The sequence below is a fragment of the Cimex lectularius genome, unplaced genomic scaffold (genome assembly GCF_000648675.2).
Source record: "Cimex lectularius strain Harlan isolate CLEC.00 unplaced genomic scaffold, Clec_2.1 scaffold209, whole genome shotgun sequence".
Classification (NCBI taxonomy): domain Eukaryota; kingdom Metazoa; phylum Arthropoda; class Insecta; order Hemiptera; family Cimicidae; genus Cimex; species Cimex lectularius.
This window is the reverse complement of record NW_019392784.1, coordinates 519,522-538,448: the sequence shown is the minus strand read 5'-3', so window position 1 is coordinate 538,448 and position 18,927 is coordinate 519,522. Positions and strand designations below refer to the sequence as shown.

The 18,927-nt window shown below is 31.8% G+C and overlaps 3 protein-coding genes across 4 annotated transcripts; 2 read left to right on the top strand and 1 right to left on the bottom strand.

Moving 5' to 3' along the window:
• LOC106670279 (vacuolar protein sorting-associated protein 51 homolog) lies at positions 1-5,859 on the top strand. The gene is made up of 15 exons (XM_014400466.2): positions 1-183; positions 2,927-3,061; positions 3,117-3,218; positions 3,288-3,407; positions 3,473-3,613; positions 3,671-3,817; positions 3,877-3,980; positions 4,033-4,239; positions 4,298-4,496; positions 4,555-4,770; positions 4,830-4,973; positions 5,046-5,227; positions 5,292-5,442; positions 5,501-5,613; positions 5,670-5,859. The coding sequence occupies exons 1-15, from the start codon at positions 88-90 to the stop codon at positions 5,776-5,778; spliced, it is 2,166 nt and encodes a 721-aa protein (XP_014255952.1). The 5' UTR covers positions 1-87; the 3' UTR covers positions 5,779-5,859.
• A 2,306-nt stretch (positions 5,860-8,165) lies between these two features.
• Positions 8,166-11,762, top strand: LOC106667429 (golgin subfamily A member 7). The gene is made up of 5 exons (XM_014395385.2): positions 8,166-8,430; positions 8,531-8,674; positions 10,590-10,742; positions 10,808-10,909; positions 10,994-11,762. The coding sequence occupies exons 1-5, from the start codon at positions 8,410-8,412 to the stop codon at positions 11,036-11,038; spliced, it is 465 nt and encodes a 154-aa protein (XP_014250871.1). The 5' UTR covers positions 8,166-8,409; the 3' UTR covers positions 11,039-11,762.
• A 748-nt stretch (positions 11,763-12,510) lies between these two features.
• On the bottom strand, positions 12,511-15,192 carry LOC106667373 (drebrin-like protein). Of its 2 annotated transcripts, none has more exons than XM_024227823.1 (9): positions 14,783-15,192; positions 14,649-14,704; positions 14,347-14,459; positions 14,072-14,287; positions 13,855-14,016; positions 13,606-13,792; positions 13,459-13,547; positions 13,109-13,277; positions 12,511-13,046 (listed from the first exon to the last, which is right to left on the bottom strand). In XM_024227823.1, exons 1-9 carry the CDS (start codon positions 14,863-14,865, stop codon positions 12,910-12,912), a joined length of 1,212 nt encoding a protein of 403 aa, XP_024083591.1. In that variant the 5' UTR covers positions 14,866-15,192; the 3' UTR covers positions 12,511-12,909. The 2 variants fall into 2 exon arrangements, with proteins under 2 accessions (XP_024083591.1, XP_024083590.1); XM_024227822.1 differs by having other exon boundaries at positions 13,459-13,553; positions 14,783-15,183.
• Positions 15,193-18,927: the final 3,735 nt, after the last annotated feature.

Sequence of the window (18,927 nt, the reverse complement as noted above, 5' to 3'; positions counted from 1 at the left end):
AAAAACCTCACTCGTGTGTTTACTGTTCTAAAATGTCAAACTGATAAACTGATAAACCCTGGGTTTTCTTCAGTAAGTAAATCAAATATGGAAAAAATGGAAGGAAAAGGGAAATTGGGAAATCCGTACGACATTAATGGACAGTACTTCAATCCTGACATGTTCCTTCAAAAACTGCTTAAGGTACGTTAAAATATGGTTTCATCCTTATAGAAGGTAAGAAAATATTCAACCCCAGCCTTCCATACTGCTAAAATCTATCATGCAGACATAATATAGGACCTGGAAAACATTAAAACAAGAACAAATTAAAATTTCTTCAGATTTGTTTAAAGGACACGCAGAAGATTTAGTTATGCAGTTAAATTTCCTAGATTATTATATATTCTAGATTATCTAGAACCTATACAGTAAATTTAGCTATTGCTTATGATTGTTTGTTTTCTCTCTTCTTCTTTTGTTTTTCCTGATGATCAAGCCACTGCCATGTACATTGAGACTATGTAGTGAACAGGTAAAGATATGGTCTCCATGGCTGGTGGTTCAACTACAGAAATTCACCCCTTGCTCTGACGACGAGCGACTCATTTAAGTTATCATATGGAGACCGTATATGTAGCTGTGGCCCTGGTCTAAATCCAGATAAGCATAGATAGGCGGGCGACCAAGTCACACTTCAATCTAACATGTAGCTTACTATTATTGACTGTCTCCCTAGTTCTGACAGATGTTTGTACTGTCTTTCGTATATTAGTACATCTGCCAGGAGCCACATCACCTACTAGTAGTTTGACTCGATACTTTCCTGATGTATTATAGATGAAAGTTCATGGTTTAGCTGTAAATCGTCATGGTAGATAGATGTTTTAATATAGAGAGGGTGGTCTGGTGTGTACCTTCTCAACTTCCTCAATGTTGAAGTACTCCAGACTTGTCACCATACAATAGAATGATTGTTTGGAGATCGTGAAATGCGGTGTGGTGAGAAGTTTAGAAAAACATTTTCTTTCATCATGCCAACATTTCGATCTTTATTGAGATTATCTTTCAAAGATCGAAATGTTGGCATGATAAAGAAAATGTTTTTCTAAACCTACATCACACCAGATTGCATCTCACAATCTCCAAATAACCATTAACTAACGATCACTAAACGATACACAGAATATAATAGTTTTTATTGTGTTCACACCTGAACCTGGCATGGATCCCTGGATACTCAGAACATAGAGCAACGAAAAGGTTGACATGTTAGCCAACATGGACTCTCTTGGCCCAGAACCCTACTGCGCCCTAACAGCCTGCCACAAAAGAGGATACATCTTAAAATGGATCCTTAATGAGACCAAAACCTGGTGGAACAACACCACAGGGATGAGGCGCGTGAAGATATTCATAGAAGGACCATCCGCAAAAGTTTCAAAAGAATTACTGGAAGGCAACTGAAAACAGAACCAGGATTCTGGTTAGACTCCTGACATGGCACTGCCACTTAAGAAGGCACATGCACCAGATAGGAATACATACAGAAGAAACACTGTGCAGGTACTGTGCTGAGGAGAAGACTGTAGAATACATTTTATGTTTCTGTGAATGTCTATGTTGGTCCAGGTTCTTGCAATTACTACCAGAAAAGCCACAAGCAAGATCCTACACCAAGGAGCTGCTGGCAAAGCTGTGGAGGCTGGTTAATATAAAAAACAGGGGAACACAATAGATCAATTCAGGTCGAGGTGCAGTAGACCTTGTTGCTGCCTCTTTTATCCCTATCCCTATTGTGTTCACAAGTTCATTGTACCAACATCAAAAAATAAATATACAATTTATTTGCTTTTTACAACCTTGAATTCATCCTTGTGGTCATATAGGATTTTCTATTAATAATTTTTTTACAAATGCTATGAATTTATTAGTCAGTAATGATTTTATCTTATTGGATCTTATTGAGGAGCATGTTGTATGTCCGAATTGCACTGTTTTCTGGGCTATTTGCTGTTTTTTCATTAAACAGAAAGGTATTACTAAATTATTACAATTTCTAGTATTTATCTTGGTTGTTTCAAGCGAGTCTCAATAATATGGCTTTCCTTAATATAGTTTAGACTAGAGTAAATGTATAGAGCAGGTACGGTCATTGCTTTCAGCTCCTTGGCTAGTGGTTTACTATCATCCTTCCGTTTTTTTCTTAAAGATTATTCTTAGTGTTTTTTTCATTTTTAGTATTTTTCTGCATATGTTTCTCCTCGCCAAAATCTAATGCCTTAATTTACAATTCCTTGAAATAATGATAAATATACAGTTTATAGTATATGGATATCATACTATCACTATGTTTAGTATAAAACAGATCAAGGCAAGTTTTCTGCATATATAGTCAATATGATTGTGCCAATTCATTTAAGCTTATTATCTAGTACAAAACTAGAAAGTTTACAGTTTTGTTTTCAATATCATAACTGATGAAGTGATTTTTATTCACATGTATAGCTAGGAAGTTAGCATAAAAATTACCACATCATTTAATATTTTTGTCAATTTTTTTATATTTTATTTACTAATAAAATTAGTATAATCAGCAAGTTGGAAGTGTGAAATATTCTTATCTGTACTATTTACAAAAGCTTTTAAGTCATTTAAATATATCACAAAAAATATAGGTCCTAAAATGGATCCCTGAAGTACACCATATTTGACTACTTCATGACTAGAATAAATTCCAGTTGTTGGTGGTCTCGGGCCAAATGAAGCTGTGTGTTCTGGTGAATTCTGGTTCTCTGAATAGGTGAAACGCCATCAATCCATACTTATTTAATATTGTTCGAGCAGTTTGTTCAGAACTTCCTGGAGCTAATGAATTGTTTATATATGCGCTCAATATTTAAAAATTAATAAGTATAACATAATATTGTTATCTGTATGACTACAGGAAAATGATTTGAGGGAAGTAATTGACAAAGAAGACATTATTGTCAAAGACACCCAAAGCTTACATTCTGACATGCAGACTTTGGTGTATGAAAATTACAATAAGTTTATATCAGCGACTGACACAATAAGAAAGGTACTGTATTGTATTGATTTAATAACTTTCAAATTTTTAATAAATGGATTTTCAGATGAAAACTGATTTTAAACAAATGGAGGCCGAAATGGACTCTCTGGGCAAAAACATGGATTCGATAACACTTTTCTCTGGGCAAATTTCTAACACGCTTCACGTAAAATTACTTGAATTAATTATATTTCAAAGTATCAGATTATAAATTAGATTTTTTTTTTAAATATAGGATACAAGGCAACAAATAGCAAAACTTTCAGCAACCCATTCCCTCTTGGAAAGGTTGCAGTTTCTCTTCAAACTTCCTAACAAGTTGAAAATATTGATCGAGGAAGGATCTTATTCCCAGGTGACTTACAAAATATATTTTTAAAAAAAATATATGGTCATTATATGAATAATAAATTTATCTAGGCTGTTCAAGATTATATGCAGACCCGGCACGTTCTGGATCATTATGCCCACTTGGAGTCTTTCAGTGGAATCAGAACGGATTGTTTGAGCATTATCGATCAACTTAAGGAAAAATTGCATGAACAATTCAAGAGTAAAGAAGTAATTTCAATTTTGTAGTCAGTTTTTTCCTAGAACGTTGAAAGTTTTCCTTTTCAGGCGACACCAAAAGAATTGACGGAAAGTGTTGAGCTTCTTTTAAAGTTGGACGAGCCTGTACAAAGTCTTTATTCTCAGTATTTGGAGCATGCAGCCTCGAGGCTCCATGATAACATTTTCATACTGGAATCTGAAAATACTGGTGATGTAAGTTTTAAAACGATAATGTTTATAAAGCAAATATATATTTTTGTAATTGTTTAAAGGATTTGGTGGATTTTGTTAATATTGCAAATAAAGGCTTTCTCTGTGAGCTCTGCCTTGTTGTGACGTCTTATAAGAATGTATTTATTTCCACCCCAGCTGATGGGTATGTATAATGTAAAAAATTACTTTATGGTTGTTTATTCAGAATTTTTTAGTACCAGTCATGAGGATGCTGAAGATGCAGGTCGAAGATTGAGTGAATTTATATTTGAGCAAATGGAAAAATTTTTAGAGTGCATACGGGCACGTGTTTTTATCGAACTGGAACGATCAGACATTCCTATTTTAGTTCAGTCTCTAGATATATTCTACTCAAAGCTCTGCTCTGTTACCACCCTTTTTAATGATAATCAATTTGCTATGTGAGTATTACATTGAATTTATTATCTTGAAAACAAACTTGTAAATTAACAATTTTAGGAGGGGTATACAGTTAATTATCGAAGTTGGAGAAAAACAAGCTGTTTCACAGAGAGAAACGCTTGAGGAAAAACTTAACGAGTTGATCCGCGGCGTGAGGCAGAGTGTGGCCCAAGGACAGACCGACATTAGTGAACTTTCTACAAATTTAGTACTGAACATTGTTGAGAGTGTGAAAGGTGTTTTAGGCCATTTCACCGTGGGTAATTAGTATTTTTCTAATTAGAAACTTTACTCAACATAAATGAAATTTTCAGCTATTCATTCAACCAGAACTTTCATTTGCGATTGACAAAAATTTCATTGCAAAGTTCTCTGCAAATTCAATGAGGAATACGTTGGTTATAAATTTCATCCATTATATTAATAAAACAGTTATGGGTTTCACAAAAAACCAAACACCTTCACTTTCTACACTTCTTATTTTGGCCAGTGTCTGTTTAGAATTTTCGTCGACACACATCAATTATCTAGTAATTTTTATTTATTTTGTCGAATAACTCAATCGCTTATGATTTTAATGTATTTCTAGTTATGTCTTGTTGACGAGTGGTTTAACACAAAACCGACAGCGCAAACTAACACTCAGAAAGAGGAATTGTGCAAGGAGATGCAAACAGATGCTCAAGAGCTGATCAATCATTATGTCAAGGTGCAAGGGAACATCATAAGCCGTGTCAGTCAGACTTCAAAATCCACCAGTTTAAAAGAAATAAGTATTTTTTAATTTTTATTTATTGAAATTCAGATGGTTCGTAAGTCAATTGAGACTCGAGATTGGGCCACTGGATCTGAGCCGAGGACAGTGAGGCCGGTCATGAAGAGAGTGATGGAAGAGTTAGCTTCATCTGATTCAGCTGTTGGTTCTTTGTTTGAGGAGGGGGTTCAGCCAACAGAACCTGGTTCTGGTTCTCGTCACCACCACCATAGGTTTTTTTTAATACTTAATTTTAATTTTTAAATGTTTAATTTTTTAATAATCTGTTTGATACAGGTCTGTCGGTCCTTCAGTTTGGTCGCCATCCACTGGCCACAGCTACACCCACAACCTCAACAAGATATTTTCAGATAAGATAGAAATATTCTCTCCCGTCGAACTGACCAAAGTTTCAGTTTTGACTGGTGTTATCAAAATTGGTTTAAAAGTATATATTACAATTAGAAATACATATTTTCGTAAATTGATCTGTTATTGTTTCTTAGACCTTTTTAGAATGTGTGCGATTGAAAACATTTAGCAAATACGGACTGCAGCAAATTCAGATTGACGTCCATTACTTGCAACTTTACCTCTGGAGATATGTTTCTGATGAAAAGTAATATATATTTTTTATACTACGTCAAATACTTACAGTGTTTGTCTTTTTTTCAGAATTGTTCATCTACTTCTTGATGAGATCCTGAGCAGTGCTATTAATAGATGTACAAACCCGGTTCTCATGGAACCAAGTGTAGTCGAAATCATTTGCGAAAGGGGTTAAAACCAAGAATTAAACGTTAACATTGTTTTTATAAGACTTTTATGTATATAATTTCTTCAGTAAAATTTATAATTTATTTAAGGTTTGGTTTTCCTAACTTGTTTCCATTTGACACATTTTCAAACCGAATCCATTGAAAAGTTGAAAATGTTACAGAAATGAAAAAGAAGTCTGAATAGCTGGATAGTAAGCCATGAGAATCACCAACCCCAGGTGTATGTGTAGGCAGTCTAGGTTGCCGATCTTATGACGGGCTATCAACAGATAGGTCATTTCATCCCCCAACACAATCATTCTCCATATTCAATTTGATTCACCCTCTCATTCATTCTTAAATACATTATTTCTTATTACATACCATTTACTCAGATAAAGTTGTGGGGTACTCACTATTCTTCCATCACCCTTGACACCTACTATATAACTAACCTAATTAAGGCTTGGTGGGTACTCAATATTTCGCCATCGACCCTCTCATACTGCTCATTTATGTTAATAAATACATTCACTCTCAACACACACAACAATGTCAACACTATTTGCAATAAAACAACCTTGTTTCCTCCAAGAATCAGAATAGATACTTGCTGTTGTCAAGCCAATTCTCATATTGGGGTATTCTTACTCACTCTTTACAAGGAGCCAAGGAATGGCAACCTTCTATTAAGTCCTCAAATCATATTCAAACTAGTTCAATTAATTATACTTTTTATCTAAGGTCTTGGTTGAGATGAAAAGTATAATTAATTAAAATAATTAACATGATCAATTATGACCATTAAACTTATATGCAATAATATATTAAAACTAGTACTAATTATATTTTTGCACACTCAGGGAAAAATTGCTAAGAAAAACAAAAGAAAACTTTTCAGGATTGCAATTTTAAAAATTTAGACCTTTGGTACAAGCAGGATACTATTTCTTGCAAGTGAATAAATATAATTTCCTAAAATGTTATGTATTGTAACTTTAATAACTATTTATAAAACAATTTTGATTATTCTGACAAATTAAGTCAGCTAAAAAAAAAGTCTTTACTTTATAATTAAATAGTAGTATCTAAATTATTCGATCAAATTGAATAGTGTGGATTTCAAAAAGTATAATTACATCAATATTTGCCAATGAACACGACGTAGAAGTACATTCATTACATTATGTTGGCGCAAATGAACTGTGTGGTAAATTGAAAAAACATCTTCGTCAATATTTACGTATTTTAATGTATGTGAAATTTTGATTATGCTGACAAACTAAAGCTTATTTAACTAAACAAAATCTATACTTATATACTTTAGTTATAATAGTATTTAAAATTATTCTTTCAAAGAAAATTTGGTTTATTACAGAACATAAAAATTACATTAATAAAAAAAATTAAATTTTTAAATTATTGTAAATTATATAGTATATTTTAAAATGTTATATAAATAATATTTGCAAGCAATTACATAAAAATAAGCATACTTAGTTGAATTACATTCAGTAAAATTGTTAATTAAAAATAATATAAAATTAAATATGGAAACGAACATACATGTACAGAAGTGAAGTTAAATAATTTATATGAAAAATATTTTAATGCTATAAAAATAACGAAAGAATTTAACTTAAAATATACTATGCTGTATACTAAAAAAATAGTATTATACTAAAATATACTAAACTTGAAATAATTGAGTTTTGTGGTAAATTGAAAGAACACTTCATCAATGTATGTGTAATTTTGAGATTATAACAAATTAAAGCTTATTCAACTACAAAAATTCTTTACTTCATAATTAAACAATAGTATCTAAAATTATTCGAATATTATTAAAGTGAAACTTGTTGATAACAAAAAATATAGATCAATATTCGCCAAAGAAGACATAGAAATATGTTCATTACATTATGTTGGAACGAATGAGCTGTGTGGTAAATTAAAATAACATCTTCATAAATGTATTTTTTATGCATGTCATTATGTATGTGTAATTTTGATTATTATGACAAATTAAAGCTTATTCAACTACAAAAATTCTTTACTTCATAATGAAATAATAGTATCTAAAATTATTCGATCAAAGTGAATATTGTTGATAACAAAAAGTATAATTAGATCAATATCGCCAATGAAGAGGTAGATATTCATTCATTACATTATGTTGTAAGTATTATAAATACGTAAAGTAAGAAAATAGCTTAAAGAATGTTTAATATACATAAATATACCTAAAAAAGATCACAACATAGAAAACATAGGAATATGTTCATCACTTTATGCTGGAGCAATTGATCTGTGTAGTAAATTGAAAGAACATCTTTGCCAATGTATTTTTATGTATGTCATTATGTATGCGGGGTGAGCGTTAGACGTCAAGGCCTCGCTATCTCAAAGGCAGTGGGTCTACTCTTCTATAACCAGAAGTTGTTAGTCCCTGTTCTTGTTCTTATTCTTACGTCAAAACCACAATCATTGTTCCTAGATTCTGTTCTGTTTTGGACGAGTATTATGCTTTTTTTCCAAGTCTGGGATCCGTCGATTTTCATTCCAAGCGGGCTAGAAATGGAATTCAGTTAGTCGTAACTATTGTTTTCACATGTATATACGTTTTATTTATTTGTTATTTTTACGAGGCGAGCAATATGAAGCCTGGAAAAGGTTTGGTAAGTGTTGTGTACAATCCTTTGTTGTTAGCACTTTGTAAAAAAAAAAAAATAAAAAAAAAAAATAAATTTGATTTGAGTGTCTTTGTTTGTCGCTTAGGCTAATAATACAGGCCCGATGGACCTTGTAGCTCCAAGGCCTCCGCAGACACAACTGTGCATGAAAGTGTTTGTTCAAAGGGATTACGGAGATGGGACGACTGTGAAATTCCAGGCGTTGTTTCCACCAGAGCTAGAAGGAAAGGTAACTTGTTACAAGTGTGGGCAGATAGCAGAATTATCGTACGGGAATGAAAAAAAGCAATGCCTTGAAACTTGTCTGCATCCACTTAGCATTTTATTTTCATTTGCTTATTTTCTGTATTCTTTATATGTTGTATTAGATTAGAGAAGGAATCAGCCTCTTTACGTTCTGTGCATCGCGACCAGTATTGATCTGTGATGCATCTCCATTGTTGACTAGAGTTCTTCATTAAGCTTAAGGTTTTTTTTTTACCAGATCCCAAAGCTTTTTTAAAGACTCATGTATATTCTTCAGGCCTGGGCTTTTCCTCTTCCAGAAGTAGGAATCTCAGCCTACATAAGCCTTTGCACCAACAGAGGACTGGTCCACTGCTTCTTCTTCTTCTCGGCCATATCACAGGCTTTTTTCTGCCACTCGAAGTCCTATACATATGCCTACAGAATCTGCAGCGTCCAGTTCACAATCCAACTATTAAGTTAAAAAAGTAAAATAAAGCAATTTCTGTCATGAAGGACCTTTCAACAGTTGTGTGTCAAACCACTTCACAATTCATTTTTCATACTATAATCAATTAAAAAATTATGGGAAACACTGGGATTCGAACCCAGAACTGTTAGTCTGGCAAATATGTGTTGAACTCTGTAACCCACTGATTCCCAAACTTTTTCTGCCACCCATATAATTTTTCTGCGGTGTCCCAAGTAAAAAAAAAAAATTGTATATCAGCATGAACTTTATGATAATACAGTAATTCGTTTCCAATTTAGAAAAGCATTGATATATCTAAACCTCTTATTTTGTCTGCAATTTTATTTAATAAATAATCAAAACTCCTGACTTTCTTGTGAAATTGAAAAACTTGCAGTTTGAACGCACTTAATGGCAACAATATAAAAGCAATTTTTTTTGTCCAATAATATAAAACACACAATTGCAGCTGTCTCGTTAACATCCATGTTGAGATTGGATGGCCTCCAGGGTCTTAGTTTTTAGGGTTTTTTTGTAAAAAATATATATNTTATTTTTTTTTTTAGTGGTGCGCTTGTAGTAATTTTCGTAGTAAGTAGCAATTTGGGAATCACTGCTCTAACCACTCCTCGGCCACACTACTAACACGTCCTAGATTTAGTATTTCTATCGTTAGGTTCTGCTTTGGTCCTTTAATGAACTTTGCCCTGGGCTACATTCCCATTGAGTGGAGGACTTATTTTTAATCCATTGCCTGATGGATCAACTTTTTTGGCAGTTTGGTATGCCACAAAAGGATTCAGGGCTAGTACATCATCAAATTTTCCTCAGCCAGTTTATCAGCCTCTTCGTTGCCCCTCTTCCCTGAACGCGAGGGTAATTTTATTGTTTCCACCGCTATTCCAGCTCTTGCAATGTACAATAAATTGCCGGCTGGCTTCAATAATCGAGTTTGTGAGATTTCTTCCTATGATCTGCAGGATATATCAGACCTGTTATATTACGGACACACCTAGTAGACCAAAATGATCGGAAATACCTAAACTACATCTAAAATTATTTTTCATGTTCATGAATTTTTTTCTTTGAAACAACACATCAATTTATTTATAATTTGTGCTGAGGTCTATGACCTATTGGGTTGTCCGGAAAATAATGCAGGATTTTAAGNGTATGGGAAATTATTTTGATTAAAGAACATTGCTTTAAAGTAACTAGTTTCTTTTTTTTTGTTTAATACCAAAATCCTGCATTATTTTCCGGACAACCCGATAGATCATCCTGTTCTGTTTTCAGCATTACACTATTTTCAGTTGTTGAATATGTAAAGATTGCAAAATTCCAAAATTTGTCTGACAAAGCTGGTGAGAATAGGCAGACCAGGATGATCAGGATAGAATTAAATATTCTTAAGTTGTTGACTTCTGGCTCTTTTTATATTTTTCAGTTGGACAGAGCAGCTTTTGAAAACACTGTCAGCCAGTTGAACGCATATTTTAGAGAAGCTGAAGAGGGTACTTGTTCGACATACTGTGAAGGCTGTATGGCTTGTCTTACTGCTTATTTAATGTATATTTGTACCCAAACACATTATGAAAAGGTATTTTTTTAAATTAACATTTATTTATAATTATTATTAAAACTTAAACAAAATTTCACTTTCAGTGTCTGAGAAAAGTAGCAAAATTTGTACAGGAGCAAAATGAAAGGGTGTATAAGCCGAGAGGGCTTCTCCTCACCAATCCGGTTGACAGGGGTCTTCGAGTTGTATCCTTTCCATCTGTGAATTTTTATTTACTAATTACAATAAAATTTAGACAAAAATATTTTCTTTAATATCAACCACTGCAGATAGAGATATCGATTCTGGATCAACCACTTGTGTCTAGGACGTGACTTTCTTTATCCGAATCAACTGAAGAGTTCTTTATGTGATCTTCATTCCTCCCCGCTGTAAATGAAATGTTTCGCTTTTAATTACTTAAATATTCTCTCTTATCTGAAAATTTAGGAGATCCCTTGTTTTCCTTTAAATACCGAGTAGGTTTCTTCCATTGAACGGTATTTTGTATTAAACAATTTTTGTTTATTTTTTTCCCCTATTAGCCAAAGTTTCACACTCTCCATATCGTCATGACTGATCAGTGATTTTCCATTAGGGCCTGTTTTGTATGATTTCCTCTAACAACAAATTTTGTGTTGATACTTTTTTAATTAATTTAGAATTCCTTAGTTTATTTTAATAGTTTCTCTCTAATTTTATTATATTATAACTATTAGAAGTACACCAGTATATTTTTTATGTTAACATTTTTTAATATATATATTTTTTAAATTAATGATTTAACCCAATGTTTATACTAAATGTGTTTGATTCTCCCTGATCATTTTGGTCAGTCTTCCCCCTCCCATTGACACAGTAATCATTTTTTTCATGCTCATTAATCTTTATTTAATATTTGCTGCAATAACTAAGCTGTTAATTGTGTTTTAAAAAGATCATTAGACTCTAAACTGATAACACATTTCCATTTCATTCTGTAAATCAGATATGTTCTCATACGACATACATACTTTATATTTGGAAAGACAATAAATGGTCTTTGGGTTATAAAAAAAAGAAAAGAAAGTTTATTACTAACTTTGGTGATCTATGTTCTGCTTCCTTGTTTTACACATCTATTTGTTGTATGACATCATTTTTTGTAATTATATTTATGTAAATTATAGCGAAGGTGGAATATAATATTGTATCCAGTTGATTCGGATTTGATTTAACCTTTGATTTTGAATTGATGAACTTTAAATTAATCTTAATTACACGATAGGAATTTTATTTTTTAAATTTGGTTGTAAATTTGGGTGATATTGTGTAAGATGTTTGAAGTATGTTTTATAAATTATTTATTTAGCAACAAATTGTAATTATTGAAAATATCATTGTTGACTATATTATAGATACTTTTGTTACAAATTATAACTGTAATAATTTATATACTGTGAAATTTAAGCAATTAAAAATAATTCCCTTTCTTCATGACCTTTTGCCTTAAACGTGTAAAATAATGAAAAGATTAATACTAATTTTTTTGTTTTTGTAAATAAATATATTTTATATTGAAATTTGATTCCTCCTCTCCTTGTTTCTGGAATCCAAAAATAAAGTGTAATCACGAATTTTAGCAATGTAGGGATTGTTTGTGTAGTTATTTGAATAAACATAAATTATTTATGACAAACAAATGTAATGGATATATTTTTAAATTTTATTTTTGGTGTAAAAATTGAATGTTGATACTTTTTTTATATATACAAAATTCCTATTTCATCTCTCATTATTTCAAGGATAAAGGAAAGCGACAATCCTATAAAATTTAATTTTTTTATTGTTAAAAAAGTTTGATCAATCAGTACAACATAAATAAAAATTAAGTACACAATAAAATCTTAGGACAATAATAGGCTGCTATGGCCCTAGAATAATTTACAGATTATTGAATTATTATCCTCTGTATTCAAATAATATATTGGAGTAAATTATTAATACAACATTCCATTAATTAAAATCAACCATTAATTTAAGGGAAGAACAATGTAACATTGCAAGCTGACTTTTTTTTTAAATTTAGGATTATATAAAATGTATACTATAACAGTCTTGCAACTCATTGCTCATGAAAAACATTAATAATGTTTAGGGTTTGACTGAACAGGGTCATCCTGTAAAATTATCTAACTATAATAATTAAAATTTTTTTTTCAATATTTTATAACAATTGCACGTAATTGGCAGGGAAAAGGCCGAAAGTCCCGTTGGGAGCGAGCCCCTGCCACCAGCCGGTGTCGATCTGGTCTATGTGCGTTATTATGTCTCCGGGGTCAAAGGAAATCTCAGTTTCATCCGCTGGAATTTTGGTAATGAGTTAAGATTTTTTTTATGTAAGTACATGTAGATATTAAAATTACCAGCTTGATAGTCATAAAGGGCTTCAGCCTTGATGCCCAAATTGACAAATTCTTCCAGAAGCTCTGTTTCATTTAAAAACCCAGGGTCCAAATATGTATTTTGTTCATCTTCAGCTGTGGGATTTTGTTCAACTTTAGGTACTTCTTTGGGTGGTTCATCAAGAACTTGCTAAAATAAAATTGTAGTTTACCACGTTGCCATCAGAAAACAAGAAATTTTATTTTTCAATGACAGCTTTTAAATCGTGAACAATGCCCCGAAGCTTTAAATTTAAAATCTTAATTTTTGTCACAATTGATGTTTGACATTGTTGAAAATTAAAATTGAAAAAGAGGAAATAAAAAGTTACTTTTTCGTTGTTCACACTAGTGGTTGTTGTCTGGGTTTCACTTAGTTTTTCCGTTGAATTTGGAGGATCGCAGGATTTCTTCTGAACATCTGAAACTTTATTCTTTTATTATTTCTTCATTCTAAAACAATGTACAATGTATACTACCATAGAAATTATTCTCTTTGACAGATGATCTTCTCGAATTCATCTGTCCTGCAGATGTGTTCTTTTCAAATACAGCCCTGGCGTCAAAATTTCTCTGTTTTATTATCTCTTCGGCCTCTTTTTGTATAGAATCTCGTTTAACTACTATCCTTTCTGGACTTTCTCTCTTTCTCATCATTTCTTCCGCCTGGAGTGGAATTGGAGGGAAGTGATTTATTGAAATTATAAAATATTGTAATTAAATTATACCTCTTTTTCTTGCCTTTCCTTTTCTTCAAGTTTAGCTTGTTCTTTCCTTTTCCTTTCTTCCGCCAGCCTCTGTTTTTCCTCTTCTTCCTCCTTTTGCCAAAATTTATCCCTTTCTACGGCGTTTATCTCGTTTTTGGGTATCACCCTTTTATAAACAGTCCCCTGAAAAATTCACGAATAGATTCAAAAGTGTAAAATATAAAAATAAGCTACATACGACTGGTGCTGTTTGGCGGTCAGCGTCACCAATCCTTTCTTTAAAACTATAAGTGGATCCAGTCGACTTGACGACTTTTTCCATGACTACATCCTCCTCAACCTCCTCCTCATTCCTTGCGTTGATGGTCAAATGTGCCCCAGTCAATAAATTGCGCACATCTCTGATATGATTAGCACAAGTGCCTTTTCGAACCTGAGGTGCCCCTTCGCCTTGCTACGGTCGAGTGAGAAACGTAATTAAAATGTAAAATACGACAAAAATAATTAATTTACCCAATTAATGAGAATAAATTTTGAAAGGCTTGTTTTCGGATCCAGCACCTTCACAAAAGCATACATTATTTTACCACTATTCAACTCATCTTTCAGTTCTTCCAAACCTCCATCTAAAAACAAAAATCTGGATTAATACTAACATATCATGGGTTGAAGTGACTTGTCAATGTCAGCAGGCTTACATGGATAAAAATTAATATGTAAGCTGATTCCTTGTAACACACGTTATTCAGTTATGAAGACTAAGCTTAAAAATCTAAATAATATAGGTTTATGTATATATTTAGTTTTTTTCTTACCTCCTTTGGATACGAATTGAAGATTGTTCGTCTGTCCTTCATACCCGAAAAGGGCCCTTAAAACGTCACAGGAAAATAAGTAAGGTACCGGAATAAGAGGGAAAGTTAGTTATAGCGTTAGGAGAATTGCGTACCAGTTCGTCTGGGTCTTGTCGTCCAAGACGTCCTTCCAACCGTTCACAATATCCACTTTGAACTTGTCGAGATTAACAGCCATTGCAGTGTTAAAAGCTCGGCCGGGCTGATTAACTCTTGGACAAAGGAAAAAAGCCGATTTTTCTAGATCGCCTTTAATTCAACGCCGGCTTGCATGTCCGTGAATGGAAATTAGAACGATTCCAGTGTACAAAATAATCCCCACCCTCGGTAGTGAGGCCCTTGCCTGACAGGTACAGCACCTAACGCTAACGCCCACGGCGAGATGGACCTTGACAATACTGACGACAACCACCTGACAAGCGATCAGACCGGTTATCGCGACACACTCGTAGACTGGTAAGATGTTGCCGCAGTCCACTTGAATATGTCAACTTTATTATAATAAATGAACCTAAATGAAACTTGCTTAATTATTTTAAGTAGCGATAGGACTCATTGTAGTTGAAATATAAGTTAGATAAAGCAATTTAAAAAAAGATTCAATTTGAACATGTCAATGATAAATTAGTTGACTACTCAAAATCAAAAACCATAACTATATAATAATACTATACATGTTACTTGTAACTAAAGACTTATACTACAACTCATGTATGTCAGCCAGCCATAATTGAATTAAATTAAAACTTGATTTTTACCATCTTGTACTGCATGTGGTGAAGATAATATGACAACACATCTGCTGAACCGCTGTGAAACTTTAGCCTATGAACGATTGTCACGAAGGGAGGAAGCTGAATGAGGTGCGGCATCAGGGGGGAAAAAACTTGATTTATTGGCCTTATAAGAGCATCAGCAAAAAGTGGAAATTTAGTATCAGAAAACAATAAAATGTCATTAATAAAATGAGGAAACAAAAGTGGACTAAGATGAAGGCCTTGAGATACACCTAAAGAAGCATGAAATTTGAAAGAATTTTCATTTGCAACTGCACTTTTTGTACTATCTTTTACACATAATCAGTGGACTTCCTTCAGAAGGTCATTTACATTTATGAGATTATTAATTTTATTTTAGGAAAAATCTTTCCTCACGTAAACTTAGATTAAATTAAATTTTAACTCGACATATTTCATATTAGAAATTGTTTTTCGTCATCTAACTTCCAAACCACCTGGACCAGATGAATTCATACACTACTTCTATTAAAAATAAAGTTTTAAGAGTTCTTGTTTACTGGCTGATTTTAAGTAAGTGGAGTTATTAATTGCGTTATAATCCATTAATGCTTTGACCAGCAAATTAATAGAAATGTGAAGTGAGTATGTTGTTCAATCTTTATAAAAAGTTAGAACTACTCAAGAGAAGGAGTGAATCATCTTCAGTAAGTAGGAATTATATTTTTATAAAGAAAGGCAATCTTAAATTTCCTTAAAGACCGATTCAGTCCCAACATTGCCAAGGACTGTAACAGTATTGCAAATCATCAGACCATTATTTACATATTGCTTGTAAGATCAGTGCTTGAATACTATTTTCCTGTTTGGAATCGCTACACTGCAAAATCTATTGATAACTATCAATCGATGAAATTTAAATTCCTCAAAATTCTTGCCTATAAAATTAAGTAACTATTACCGACTATAGACAATTTGAACAGTACTTTAATTTACTTCCCCTAGAGAAACGTTGACTTTGCTCTGATTTACTTACTTTTGTCAAAATAATTTTTTTTTAAATTTATAATAACAATGCTAAACGTGTTCTTTTTTAAAGGAATTTTTATATGAAACATTCTTTCAAGCTATTTTCTTGCTTTATATATTGTTTATTGCTTAAGTAATTTTTTCCTTTGTTTTACTTTGGTATTTTTGTATTTTATATATTGTTATTTTTATATTTAAACATTTTTGAAAAAAGGATTAATTTTATAAAATTTATTAGCATTATTATTATTATTATTATTTTTTTTTTTTTTTGACTGGGGCTTCGACATCTAGGTCATTTCAGCCCCCAACTATCTATTTACCCTTTCAAACACTACATTCATACAAATAAATACATTCATACACATAAATACATTCATACAGTACACTCATTCCGTTTGGTCGGTGAAGTACTTGATATTCCTCCACTGACCTATACTTAAACTAATCTAGATTGGGGTCGATGGAGTACTTTTATAAATATTCTGCCATCGACCCCGAACACACACTCTTACGCTCTCAATGTTCAAGGGGCGATGACGTTATATTTTACCCTCACCCCTCGCCATTCACGCTAATAAATACATGCACTCAGACAAAGCATATAGACACACCACATAAGACATATTATATACAGTAAAAAAACCCAATTTCCCCTAAAAGGCGGAACAGGGACTCTGAAACTCGCTACCGTGTCGAGAACTCTTCTTAAGTCTGGCGGTATGCCTACACGCTCTCTGTATGGAGCCAAGGCATGAAACACCTCTATTATGTGGGACACATCGAGCAACCTTTCTCTGCATAAGGGGCACCTGCGCGGTACTATTATTATTATTAATACAAATAAATACATGGGGTTGAGATGGGGAGTTGATGTCTGAGTGGATCGAGGTCACGATAGCTCAGGTGGTAGAGCAGCGGCGTATCTAGCCGAAGGTTGTGGGTTCGAATCCCTCTCGTGCCATTAACTTTTTTTCATCTTGACTAAAAACCTTAATTAATTGTAATATTTAATTGGTCAAGCGGACCACGAAATTAGGGAATTATTATTAATATAAAGTGATGAATGTATTCCTAAGTTTTAAGTGCTGATTATTGATTTAATTTTTATGCTTCTAATAAACCAAATTCACTTTGATTGAATAATTTTTAATACTATTATAAGTAAAATATATAAGTAAAGACTTTTTTAGATGAATAAGCTTTAATTTGTCATAATAGTCAAAATTACACATACATAATGACATGCATAAAAATACATTTATGAAGATGTTCTTTCAATTTACCACACAGCTCATTTGTTCCAACAAAATGTAATGAATGTATTTCTACGTCTTCATTGCAAATATTGATATAATTATACTTTTCGTAATAAACAATATTCACTTTGATCAAATAATTTTAGATACTATTATTTAATTATGAAGTAGACTTTTGTAATTGAATAAGCTTTAATTTGTCATAATGATCAAAATCACACATACATAATGACATGGATAAAAATACTTTTTTTGAAGGTGTTCTTTCAATTTACCACACAGCTCATTTGTTCCAACATAATGTAATGAACGAATTTATTCATTGGTGAATATTGATCTAATTATACTTTTTGTTAACAACAATATTCACTTTGATCGAATAATTTTGGATACTATTATTTAATTATGAAGTAAAGATTTTTTGTAGTTGAATAAGCTTTAATTTGTCATAATAATCAAATTACACATACATAATGACATTTTTAAAAATGCACATACATTGACAAAGATGTTTTTGCAATTTACCACACAGCTCAATTATTGCAAATGTAGTTTATTTTAGTATAATAGTATTTTTTTAGTATACAGTATATAGTATATTTTAAGTTAAATTATCTTTCATTATTTTTATAACAATAAAATATTTTTCTTACAAATTATTTAACTTCACTTCTGTACGTGTATGTTTGCTTCCATATTTAACTTTATATTATTTCTAATTAAAACTTTTACTAATGTAATTCAACTAAATATCCATGTTTTTATGTAATTACTTTCAAATATTATTTATATAATATTTTAAAATATCCATTACAGTTTGTGGTCGTGACCAATTAACTTTTTTCAATTAATTAATCTTAAAATGTTATATTAATTTTCAATGGTAATGTAAAAATTTAAAATAACAATGATAAAGGTGATCTTTTTAGGTATATTTATATGAAACATTCTTTCAAGCTATTTCCTTACTTTAATAATAATATTTAATAATGTTAAATAATTAAGTAATAATAATATTTAATACTTAAGTAATTTTTTCCTTTGTTTTCTTAGTTTTGCTCTTAAATTGTCATATTTTTATATTATATATTTTTACATTTAAACATTTTTTTGTTGTAAATTTGATTAATTTCGTAAAATACACTATTATTATTACGTCTATAATCCTTTTATAACCAATCCCTCTCCTTAGAAATTATCTTCCTTGAGGCCTGT

What these genes read in the sequence shown, in the direction of transcription:
- LOC106670279 (XM_014400466.2), top strand. Translation starts at nt 88, where the DNA reads ATGGAAAAAATGGAAGGAAAAGGGAAATTGGGAAATCCGTACGACATT. An exon ending in AATCTGAAAATACTGGTGAT is followed by an intron (nt 3,818 to 3,876) that starts GTAAGTTTTAAA and finishes AATTGTTTAAAG; the next exon opens with GATTTGGTGGATTTTGTTAA. An exon ending in TTATCAAAATTGGTTTAAAA is followed by an intron (nt 5,443 to 5,500) that starts GTATATATTACA and finishes ATTGTTTCTTAG; the next exon opens with ACCTTTTTAGAATGTGTGCG.
- LOC106667429 (XM_014395385.2), top strand. Translation starts at nt 8,410, where the DNA reads ATGAAGCCTGGAAAAGGTTTG. An exon ending in TGAAGCCTGGAAAAGGTTTG is followed by an intron (nt 8,431 to 8,530) that starts GTAAGTGTTGTG and finishes TTTGTCGCTTAG; the next exon opens with GCTAATAATACAGGCCCGAT. An exon ending in TTGACAGGGGTCTTCGAGTT is followed by an intron (nt 10,910 to 10,993) that starts GTATCCTTTCCA and finishes CAACCACTGCAG; the next exon opens with ATAGAGATATCGATTCTGGA.
- LOC106667373 (XM_024227822.1), bottom strand. Translation starts at nt 14,865, where the DNA reads ATGGCTGTTAATCTCGACAAGTTCAAAGTGGATATTGTGAACGGTTGG. An exon ending in GACAAGACCCAGACGAACTG is followed by an intron (nt 14,705 to 14,782) that starts GTACGCAATTCT and finishes TGACGTTTTAAG; the next exon opens with GGCCCTTTTCGGGTATGAAG. An exon ending in AATTTATTCTCATTAATTGG is followed by an intron (nt 14,288 to 14,346) that starts GTAAATTAATTA and finishes ACTCGACCGTAG; the next exon opens with CAAGGCGAAGGGGCACCTCA.